The sequence below is a fragment of the Myxine glutinosa genome, chromosome 1, assembly GCF_964187855.1.
Source record: "Myxine glutinosa chromosome 1, kmMyxGlut1.1, whole genome shotgun sequence".
NCBI lineage: Eukaryota > Metazoa > Chordata > Myxini > Myxiniformes > Myxinidae > Myxine > Myxine glutinosa.
In genome coordinates this window covers 254841984-254854317 of record NC_136261.1, presented here as the reverse complement: position 1 = coordinate 254854317, position 12334 = coordinate 254841984, and the positions used below count along the sequence as shown (strand labels likewise).

The 12334-nt window shown below is 43.3% G+C and overlaps 1 protein-coding gene across 2 annotated transcripts in view; it reads right to left on the bottom strand.

Annotated features, from left to right (window-relative positions):
* The window catches only part of LOC137436458 (uncharacterized), a 201201-nt gene that overhangs the window by 32826 nt on the left and 156041 nt on the right, over positions 1 to 12334 (bottom strand). For both annotated transcript variants that reach the window (XM_068130265.2, XM_068130255.2), the window contains exon 14: positions 802 to 915. In XM_068130265.2, the coding sequence (XP_067986366.1) occupies positions 802 to 915 (114 nt within the window). The remainder of the gene's footprint in view (positions 1 to 801; positions 916 to 12334) is intronic.

The window sequence follows — 12334 nt, the reverse complement described above, 5'->3', positions numbered from 1 at the left end:
GTAAAATCCATCATTAACTCTTTACAGGGCAGCGCTGACTAGCAATATTCGGTCACAGTGTACAACTCGTTAACATTAGGAAAACTTACTTGAATGGCATGTCAGGCCCTACCAGCAGTCTCGTAAAAATGCAGTGCCAAGGTCGTGACAAATGTCACAATCATGGCAGGAGTTTAATTTGCAGCTGACGATATCCAAAATCGAGATTGGAGGGTGTAACAATTACAGAAAGCATATCAAATACCATTTCACATTTTAAGCAAGTTGTGATAATTTCTGATAAAACAAACGTCACAGTTGTGCAATTCAAGTTTTAGAGTTCTCCATACAAAAACATCAATGAAACTAATGACCGAAGTCTCGATGCCTCATGATATTTGAGTGGAACTAGCTGGTCCCACTTTGCTCCTCACTTGCATTCACTTAACAGTGATAAAGAGGAAAAGGTGGGGAGTGGGGGATGGCAGGGGAAGGAAACCATAATGGCAAAGAGGAAAAAATGCAATGGCATAAAATATTGAGATTCAAGAATAATTGATGCAGAAAGTCTTGCCACAATCATAGGTTTCCCAAGACGACTCACGAGGGGGAAGCTTTAGCAAAGACAACAATCAGTTTTTTTTTATAAAGCTAATGGAACTTTGATTTATTTACTCTGCTTCAGAACAGAGTCACTTTGGCAATGACGGCTGAGGTTAATGCAAAGAGAAAAAAAACGAGAGGGAGGGGGAGCGGGAGGGACAGGAGGAGCGAGTGCAGAAAGGATGGGGGGGAGCGGGAGGGTTAGGTGGAATTACTTACTGTGCTGGCAGTGCGTTCCCTCCCAGCCTGTAGGGCAAGTGCACACAAATGAGTTGCTGCCAACCAGACAGGTCCCACCATTGAGACAACCTCCTTCTGTACACTCGTTGGCATCTGTGGAGAAGGGCAGCATTCTGTCTATTACTATTAGAATCAAGAATGTCAGGTATCATATTAGTTAAAGAACAACAAAATTGAAAATCTCCCCATACGTGGCAGATGAAAACACATCTTCCAAAAAAAGGAAAGGAATTGCTTCTTAAGACTGAAAATTTTAATCACGCCAACAGAAGGACAGAGTTTGTTAACTTCTTCACTCCACTAAATGATAATTACTCCAAGACACTATCCAGTCGGTGTTAGGAGTGAGGGGTGCAGCATTGAAGAGGGTACCTCAGATTCAAAAAATTCATTCAGGAATGCCGATGTTAGCTTTGTATTTTTACTTTGTGGTACAAATCTTGTCTTTGTTCCCTCATAAGCATTTTGGAGTATTCCCTCCCCATAAACCAGACAGTCAGGTGAATCATGTGTAAATATATATATATATACTTCGGTGGATCAAAACTTTCTCAATATATATATATATATACAGTAGATACATAAATATAAACTCACATGCAATCGTGGTCAAGTGGCTAAAGCTCATGGTATTCAATACCTTAAGGATGTTATTTTTGGTATATTGAATGATAACTCAGACTGACGAAGGAGAATATACTTTTGGGTTTCTCCCTCTGGAAATGTTCAATAACATAAAATGCATAGACCAGGTTTGATTTTTGACTTTGCAGCAGCAAATGATGCAAATTAAATTGCATTCCATCTGACCTGGAGAGTACAAGATGAGCAAATTACTTGAATGGAGCTTCCAAAGATTATATTACCGAGAGAGTGTGCGGAGCCCATGAGGTCTCACCAATTGGCCAATCGGCACCAAGTTTTTGGAAGATTTGGAAGGCTGGCTGCTGGAGACAGCGTCCATTGGCAGTTTGGTAGAGCATTGCTGCTGCACGTATACGGTGCAGGATCAGAGACAGATTGCTTGCTCAGTCCCCCTGAGCTCCAGGCCACAGCATTGCTACAGGTGGTGTTCAGCCCATCCCTCACCTCTTACACAGGCATGTGGCTGGGATACGCAGCTGACTAACTGGATGGAATCAAGGGTGCACCGAGATCCACTTGAACCTGTGAGAATCAACTTGTTCATAGAACAATATTTAGCGTCTTTTCAACCCAAAGCTCCAGGAGTATATAGACAACCTTCCTCTTTATGGATTCTATTGTTCTGTACAAAGGTCTCAAGCTCAGAATAGACTGCCAATATTAATAATAATAATAATTCATTTATTTTGTATAGCGCTTTTCCAGAAGCCCAAAGGCGCTTTGACAGAGTGGAAAACATAACGCATAACAATACATGAAAACAACAATTGCAAAAAGACAAGAATCAATCGGGAAATATTTAAAGCAAAAGGAGGGAGAAGGAGAAGAGATAGTCAGGGGTTAAATGCTGTGGGTTGAATGTTGAATGCAGTGTTGAACAGGTGGGTCTTTAGTGATGTTTTGAATGTGGTGAGTGAGGAGGAGTCTCTGATGGTGTGAGGTAGTGAGTTCCAGAGGGTGGGAGCAGCGATGGAGAAGGCCCTGTCCCCCCAGGATCTGAATTCGGTCCGGATGGAGGGGGTCAGGAGGTTGGTACCAGCAGAGCGGAGGTTGCGGGTGGGAGTGTGTCTGGAGAGGAGGTCAGCCAGGTAGGATGGGGCCAGGTTATGGAGGGCTTTGTATGTCAAGAGGAGGATTTTGTACTGGATTCTCTGGGGGATGGGGAGCCAGTGAAGCTTGTAAAGGACGGGGGTGATGTGGTCACGGGTCCGGGAATGGGTGAGTAGACGGGCAGCGGAGTTCTGAATGTATTGGAGTTTATTGGTGATTTTTGAGGGTGAACCATAGAGGAGGCTATTGCAGTAGTCCAGACGGGAGGTGATGAAGGCGTGGATGAGGGTTTCTGCAGCCGTGGAGGAGAGGGATGAGCGGAGTCGGGCAATGTTTTTCAGGTGAAAGAAGGCTGACTTTGTGATCTGTTTAGTGTATTTGTCGAAGGAAAGGGTTTGGTCAAAGATGACGCCAAGATTCCGGATGTGAGGGGAGGTGGATACTGGGATACCGTCGATGTTGAGGGCAAAGTTATGGGTGGATTTTGTGAGCGTTTTTGGGCCAATGATGATTATTTCAGATTTATCACAGTTAAGCTTGAGGAAGTTGATTTGAAGCCAGGATTTTATTTCAGTGATGCAGTTTGTCAGGATAGAGTGGGTGTCGGTGGAGACGGACTTGGTGGAGATGAAAAGCTGGATGTCATCGGCGAAGCAGTGGAATTGGAGACCATGACGGCGGATTAAGTGACCGAGTGGGGACAGGTAAAGGATGAAGAGGAGGGGGCCAAGAACCGAACCTTGGGGGACACCTTGGGGGAGGGGAGCAGTGGGGGATTTGCAGTTATTGATGGAGATGAACTAGCGTCTGTCAGAGAGGTATGATCTAATCCAAGAGAGGGCAGTGCCGGTAACGTTAAAGGTGGATTCAAGTCGGGTGAGGAGGATGGTGTGATCGATGGTGTCAAAGGCAGCGCTGAGGTCGAGGAGGACGAGAATGTTGAGGTTGCCAGCGTCAGAGGAGAGGAGAAGGTCATTGGTGATTTTGAGGAGAGCAGTTTCAGTACTGTGGTTGGAGCGGAATCCGGATTGGAATGTTTCATACAGGTTATTGGCAGAGAGATGATGTTTGAGTTGAGTGGCTACAGCGCGTTCCAAAACTTTTGACAGAAAGGGTAGGTTGGAGATGGGTCTGAAGTTGTTTAGGGTGTCAGGGTTTAGACCAGGTTTTTTTAGAATGGGGGTAACAGCAGCAATTTTGAGGGAAGGTGGGACGATGCCTGTAGACAGGGAGGAGTTTATTGTTGCAATGATAAGTGGAGAGAGAGCAGGGAGGGAGGCCTTGACAAAGCTGGAGGGGATGGGGTCAAGAGTGCAGGTGGCAGTTTTCATTCCTATGAGGAGTTCAGAGAGGTCAGTAGGGGAGATTGGGGAGAACCGAGACAGGGGATGGCAGGACAAGGGGGGGGCAGGTGGTTGGAGGAGGAGCAGGTGCGGCGGTGGTCAAGCTGTTGTAGATGTTGTCAATTTTGCGTTGGAAGAAAGAGAGGAAGGAGATGCAGTTGTCTACTGTGAATGACTGGGTGGTGGTGTTCAGGGGGCGGAGGAGTTTGTTTATTGTCGAGAAGAGTGCTTTTGGGTTTCCGGAGCCAGAGTGGATAATTTGAGAGTAGTAGGCGGAGCGGGCGTGGGAGAGGGCATCTTTGTAGTGTTGTAGGTGGTCCTTGTAGGCTTGGGAGTGAACTATGAGACCCGTTTTATTGCGGAGTCTTTCAAGTTGGCGAGCACGAGTTTTCATCAGGCGGAGTTCAGGGGTAAACCAGGGAGCAGAATGGGTGAAAGAAACTGTTTTGGTTTTTACAGGCGCAAGCTGGTCAAGGCAGGAGGAGAGAGTGTGGTTGTAGTAGTCAGTGAGGTCGGAAGGGGGTGTGGAGGTCAATGAAGGGAGAAGTGGACATTTTTTCAGAGAGGGTGGATGAGAATGAGGTAGGTGAAAGAGCGTTTAGCTTACGGAAGTTGATAGTGCGATAATGCCTTGGTGTTGGGGCGGGGATGTTGATGGTCAGAGTGATGGCTAAGTGGTCAGAGAGGGTGAGGTCGGAGCCAGAGAGATGGTGCAAATTGAATCCAGTGGAGCAGACAAGGTCCAAAATGTGACCACGGATATGGGTAGGAAAGTCGACATGTTGAGTGAGGTTAAAGCAGGTGAGTAAATCAGTGAAGTCAGTGGTTATTGTGGAGTCAGTGGAGTCCATGTGGATATTGAAATCACCAAGGAAGAGGATTGTGGGGGAGAGGGAACATAGCTGGGTCAGAAAGTAGGAGAAGTCAGACAGGAATGATGGGTGTGGTTTGGGAGGGCGGTAGACGACAGCCATGACTGACTGCGTGCGACCGGAGAGTTTAAAAGCCAGGTGTTCAAATGATGGAGCAGATGAGATGGAGATGAGGTTGGTCTTGATGTCTTGACGGTGGATAACGGCAATTCCACCACCTCGGCCCTCCGAGCGTGGTTTATTGACGTAGGAATATCCATTGGGTGTGGTGAGGTTGAGTGTGTCATAGTCCAGAGGTTGTTGCCAGGTTTCGGTGAGACAGAGAAAGTCCAGTTTGTTATCCAGGATGTATTCGTTCAGGATGAGGCATTTGTTGTTGAGGGACCGGGTGTTGAACAGGGTGAGCTTGATGTTGTTTTGAACAGCAGGGATGAATTCAGGTGATTTAGCCAGGGTTCGTAGGCAGGAGGTGCGATCGTGTGCGTTGCTGTGACCAGGTGCGCTGGGACGAAGAGTGAGAGTGCGTTGAGCCGACCAGAGGACGGGGATGGAGTGACCTGATTGCAAATAAACAAACTTACGACCGGAGCCACGGTGAATGTACCTGGGTCGTCGGAGGAGTCCATTTGATTTGATGGCAGAGATGCATGATGGGGTGGAGCGGGTATTGAGCAGAAGGAGCCTTGCGGCGGAGTACCGCAGAGCCATGCCAGGCAGGAGCAGAGAGGCGAGCACGAGGCCAAGGTTGAGGAGGTGAAACAATGGTCCCAACCCACGAGAGTGGGCCCGAGGAAACGAAGGAGCCAGGTAGGTGAAGCCAGGAGCAGAGCCGGGACCAAGCAGAGGGCAGGCAGGAGCAAAGAGACGATCACGAGGCCAAGGTTGATCACGGTGCTTGCTCCCTCTCCCCGAGTTTGCGTTTTGTCTACATTGTGTTTAAAATCAGACAGAAACTAAACTCTGTTTCAATTTTGCCCTGGAGAGTATCTGAACAATTGAGTGGGTGCTTAAATTTATTTTTTCCTCTCGATTGTTTTGGCATCTAAATGAACTACATTTGTGAATATACATTTCTGATTGTTAATCTGCCCAAAGTGTCGATGCAGCATGTGCATGCACTTCCGTACAAACATTTTTCTGAGTTTTATTTGACCGTAACAGTCCCAAATGCTTTTTATAGTTGATCACCTTAAAAACACCAACCGGAGATGCTAAATTTAGTCCTAGAAGGCACAAAGGCATGACCAGCTTGGTTCTGGCAAATGGGTTGTAGAGCGCCAGTGAAAGAACGAGGAGACAGAAGGGAGATAGAAAGCATTTGCACTGACAGTGCGGCAACATGTAAGAGAATGAAGAGAAAAAGAGGAGAGGAAACCAACAGATTTGAATGAGGTTTACAAGAGCATGTTACCTGGAGAAAGGTACATTAACTCAGTACATAACTATTCGGTGGGGGTACTCGAGACATACAAGTACATTGACACCAAGAAAAACAAGACAAATCTGGAATTAAGCATCCTCAGCTTTTGAAGAATGATACTAAGCAAACATTATCACATCTGGAACCCAGAACCAGAAGCCAATATTGACCATCGTACAACATGTGACCTCAGTGGAAACTTAATATTTATGTCTATAAGCAGCGGTATTTACAAACACCTTGATCTGCAACTAACCATTTCGTCTGGGTGAACCTTCATCCATTTGGATGGCTATCCAAGGAGCATGCTGATGCACTTCAACATCTGCATAGATGTATGTTTCACAAGTAAAGATAAATGGCTTTCCTATAAAGAGCATTTGGCAGTTAAAAAACAAACAAAAAAAAAACTAGATGGTATTTCATAGAATACTTACTCTGTGCAGTCAACTTGGTGCAAGCCAACTCTTCTATTTTTGAACGTTTCTTTTTTTTGATCCAATATGGCTGCCAGACCACGTGAGCGGTGACATCATAAATTTACATTCTCTAAATAATTGTCACATAGATCATGCTCAATAAATTTCAAACTGATCAGACTAAGCGTTGTCCCCGTCTAATTATGACGTCATAATTATGGCACCAATGACGTCATCGTTAACACCACCTATTCCCCATATGGAGTTATTTACAATGAGCCACGTTTCAATTTTTATAATGCTGACATGGCACACACTTTACTTTACTGAAATACAGACAAATGTTATATTTTCGTCAAAAATAGTCAGAATTTCACCAAATCTGTTTTGGTCGTGTTAATATACCTCAGCGATTGACAAATCTGAAATCAGAATTTTATTTGAGGTTAAAATGACCCTGTGAGGTCGCTCCATACTTTGCCTGCTCATCATGTGCAGTGTGATAATTAATTCCATGCCCCCTCTGGAAGACTCTTCTTCACGGAATAACAACTTCTAGCTTCCAGACCGTACATCCAATCATCTTGAAATTTTGCACACGTTACACTTCATTACCTCTACTATAATATAAAGTTTACGGTGTTGAGATTTAAATAGTCATCGATTCGATATAGTCAGGGCCCGTAGGGATATTTTGGTTCAAATTCTTCCAAAAGCATCAAATTTGGCACAGATGTTGCCCATGCCATACTCTTTCGATTTTTGACGGGCGCCAAGGGCGGTATGAACCGGGGATCCAACCGGTCCATCCCACCATGTCACCTGACCTATGACGTCATAATTAGGATATGCATCCAATCACATGGCGTACTATAAGTGGTCAAAGTTCAAAATGAATCGATCGAAAAATGAAGGCAGGGATCCATTTTTAAGGTTTTCATAAAATCCAATATGGCCGCCAGGTCACGACCTATGACGTCATATTTATGACATGTATACAATCATGTATACATGAACCCGGATCATGATCGCACAAAAATTTAACACAAGGATATGGCATACAGTTCATAAAACATCAAAATCCGTACCTTTGTAATTAGACTGATGAACTGCATATGCCTGAAAATTAGGAAATAGACATGTAAATATTTCCTCTAATTGTCAAAAATAAGGTCAGAGTTCGATTACCTAACCCAGAAACATAAAATGGTGAACCTCACGTAAATCTTGACAAAAAACTCAAAAACCGACATGTTTGACTCAAAAATGACCTTTAAGATGACCTTGTCGGTTGACCTTGACCTCGAATCATCAAAATATCATAATTGGATTCCTCGACCTCAAAAACCCCTGAAAAGTGGTATCATACATGATTCCAACCCTTTTGGTTATTTAACTGATTTTCCTCTAATCCAGGTGGCGGCCATATGTAGTATTTCGCCAATATGGGGCCCCCGGGGGGGAGGGGGGCGCCTGTCTTGGCGCCCGTCAAAAATCGAAAGAGTATGGCATGCGCAACATCTGGGCCAAATTTGGTGCTTTTGGAAGAATTTGAACCAAACGGCCCAAAAATATCCCTAAGGGCCCTGACTAATAGGTGACATAGTGACAAAGTCATTGATTCACGTCGATCAATGAAGCGGTTCAAGAGTTATAAATTTTTTCAATATTTTCGTTTATTTATATCTGCCAAACCACGTCACCTATCGCAAATTCCAAAAGGTCATTTTTGTAGACCGATATGCTCAACACATCTGTGAAGTTTCCCCTCGATAGCATCAAAAATGGGAGGAGCTAGGTTTTAAAAGTTTATGCTTAAAAACGTCATAACTCCGAAACCATGTGACGCATGACGTCATGCTCACTGACTTTTTTTGTTCGTCATGGGTATGCGATTGTTTGCAAAGTTTGGCATCAATCAGTTCAGTGGTTTTGGAGAAAATTTGATTTGAATGGTTTTTCAGGCTTTTCACTCAAAACAATATGGCGTCCGAATCACGTGACCCATGACGTCATTATAATTTTATTTCTGCATCAATTTATACTGAGAACATGCTTAAGAAATTTCATCCTGATCAGATAAAGTTTTTTTACTTGTCGAATTATGACGTCATAACGGCGGCACCGATGACGTCATCATTCACATATGTTATTCTGCATGGAGAATTCTTTGCAATGAGACCCGTCTCAATTATTCCTGTGCAGCGGTTTTTGAGATAGAGGTGCAAAGTTTTTTGGTTTTTCCAAGATGGCGCCCATACAACGTGACCTGTGACGTCATAATATTCACTAAAATATTCTACAGGAGGAGGCCCTCCTATGGTGAAAACGTCATGTCAATCGGACCAACGGTTGCCGAGAAAATGAATTTTTAAAATGCAGACACGCACGTACCCGAATGCTTAACCCTGAATTTTGCTTCCAGGGCAGGGTTAAAAAAAAAAACCCCAAACAACAACAAAAAAAAAACTACGATTGAGAGTGCCTTAGCTTTAAACTTCAAAGACAGAACACAATGTCAATCAAATGTCACATGAATACCATATCAAATTTTGTGTGGCACACTTGACATGGAAGACACAAAGCAATTTACCAAATACTTCAAGTGTAAAAGTTCACACACATGAGAAGTGAATGAATTTTCCAAGAATTTCAAACTGGCAAATTTTTTTTTTAATGGTCATGCGAATAACGAGTGCCTGCAAGCTGGCTGTGAACTGTGACCGACAGGCCGATTTCCCACAAAGTTGCTTCCAAAAGCATCGGAGACTTGTATTGTACCATAACAAGGAAGCGTAGAGAATAAAACAGGGCAACCATGGAGAGCCATTTTGATAGAGGAATATGCTTTGTTACTTCTCATAGTTCCATGTTCGAGGTGGAATTCAAAGACTAAGGATTTTTGTCCATGGAATATTAGAGACAGGAGGTTGAAGACTGCCATGTGTGAATAAAAACTTAAATTGGATGCAGGGGGGTTTTGCAGTACTTTAGGATGACCCCCTCACCCCTTCTCACCCTCCCCCACAAAAAAATTAAAATCGAAGAACACATTCAGGATGTCCTCAAGATGCAAGGCCTCCTGAAAACATTAATCTTGTTTGTGATTCAGTGGGCAGAAGCCCTAATAAATCTTAAGTGTTGGAGTGAACAGCTTAGATTTTCACGTGAATCGGTGAGAAGAATTCACATCCATGATGAGAAACTATCCATACAGAATTCAGATGAAACGCAAATTGATTGCAGCCCATATGCAGAAAAGTGACAATGTGACGGTTGTTTGAAGAGAAGATTGAAGAAAAGCTCAACTTCTTTGACAATTTCTCAGATCATTCCACAAATCCCAGAACAAGTGTATGTCTACTCTCAGGGGAGCCAAAAAATAATATCTGTCCAATCTCTTGCTTCACCCTGTGTTCTACTTCTTGCTCTCCAATTGAGAGATAGGGACTAAAACGATATAAATCACCATGGCTCAAGAAGTTATGGACGGTTTATGACAAAACTTGAAAGTTTGGAGTGTGCTTCAGGTTAGGTGACAAGAACAAGCCGATTAGATTTTGGTTCAGGTCTAGATGCAGATCCGGCCGACCAGTGGGATACAAAACGCAAGCCTTGCAGAGGTATGTGCTCTACCGAGAGCAGTCCTATCTTTTCTGTACGTAATGTCGAGGCTCGTGCTGTGAGAACAGAACAAATAAAGGACAACAGCACAAATAAATGAAGTTTGGGGGGGGGGGATGTGGGGGGGGGGGGTTAAAAAGCAGTGTTGGCAAAATAGAGGGAGACTGAGAAATAATGGATGTGGGTAAGAATGGGGCTAGATGAACACAGACGGAGAACAAGATTGATTTATTTAAGTAGCATTAGCACAAAATTACTCAGATGTGAACTGCAAAACAAGCTACCAACTTCACTCCAATATTAGAAGCACGTCATTTAGCCTTAAAGATGCGATCCATTCGTCTTTGGCCATCTCACGAAGGTCAATTAAATAAATAAGTTCCAAAGCGTTGGCAATGGTGGAATGGAAAAAGAGCAAAACATGCATAGCCAGGCAATGTTGACAAAATGTTCAGGAACCCCACTTGGGACTTGCAAATAGTGCCAATTAATCTTAGGTGTCCGGCAGTCAGTTTTGAGATGTATGGCTGGGTGCTTTTTTAAAGTTGCTTTTACCTCCTCCTCTACATCAAATATCAGAGCTGTGCACCGGGCCCTTAATCCATCTTCAAACAAAAAAGCAAACCGCCTGTTATTCTTTCAAATGTTAAAAGCGCAAGAGAATGTAAAACTCATGGTAACCAATACAAGTTAGCTTGCTTACATGTTATGCCATCAGTGATGTTATAAGCACTCATTAGGACAAAATGAGGTCTGCACACACTTATAATATAGAGGTTTGTGATGAAAGTGAGGAAAGCAAGCAAGCACTCCACTCCTCCCTCCTCCCCAACCAAAACCAAACAGCACAGGGCACTCCATAATTACTGTCTCGAAGCACAGAAACGTCATGACCGCAACCTCAGCAATTAGAGAGCACCTTAAAAAGACATGTGCTGCCTGGAATTAAAATCACCGTGAAGGTCACCAACTAAAGCACCCACAACCGATGCGGTACATTTAACACAAGGTTAAAGAGAAGTTTCACAGGCCTGGGAGTCATTCGAGTTTGGATGGTAAGCAATCAAAATCCTATTCTGTAGTTACCAAGTTGATAGTGCCAAAAATATTTTTGGATGCCAAGACACCAAGAGCAATTTTGTTGATTTGATTATAATACATATACTGTAAACATGATGAGAAATCAAAGCTTTCCATTGCTTTTCTTTCAAATGTATGCCAATTTAATATTTTGTAAAGTGTAGACTTGCTAAAAAATTGTTTTTTTTTCTGAATATACAAATTACAACTGTCTTCAAAGAGCTGACAGGATGGCCAAGAGGTACATGCACTCACCCCTAAAGCTGTCTGGCCAGAGTTCGAATCCCAACAAAGCTACTGTCATCCCGGTGTTTCACAGGCAGGGTATTTCAATGTGTATGCTTTCCTTGGATGGACGTTAAACTGTCCTGTCTGCCAGAATTCATTGGTAGACTTTAAAGATCCCATGGTGTCCTTTGCGAAGAGTAGGCAAGCTATCACCAACCAGCACCAGGAACAAATTACAAATTCCTGCCCTAACCAGCAGAGGGCATTGCATCAGTGGCACCACCACATCCTCAGCCAATGATGCTACTACACAGCCTTGTGCTGCATACAAACGAAGAACAAGAACTGCTGTGTTCAACACGTCTTTCATGTAAAATGAATTGAAGATTTTGTCAATGGTGTCAAGTTTGTGGTAAACCTAATCAATATGGAAATCACCCCATTATGACTGCTTAAATTATTCCCGAGAACAACTTCTGTTCTCGTGTCCAAGCTGTTTGAATTCTCCAGTTATCACCTGCACACTAAGGACATCTGACAAGACAAATTAACAGAGGATTTCAAAGCTGTTTCCTGCACAATTCACTCAATGCAAAAATGAACAACCATGAAACAAGGTAAGCCAATATTGATTTTAAATGGTGACCAATGAGTTCGAAATTGCAAAGCATCAACTGCTCATCTGAAGACTATGTAAAAAAAAATAAAAAAAATAATCATAAATTAGCCTAAAAACGAAAACAAAGTGGCATTGGAAAATACGATCAGTCACTTAATACTTTTGAGAGGCCAAGAGGTGAAGCTGCTTCAACATTTGGCTATGTCCTTCCT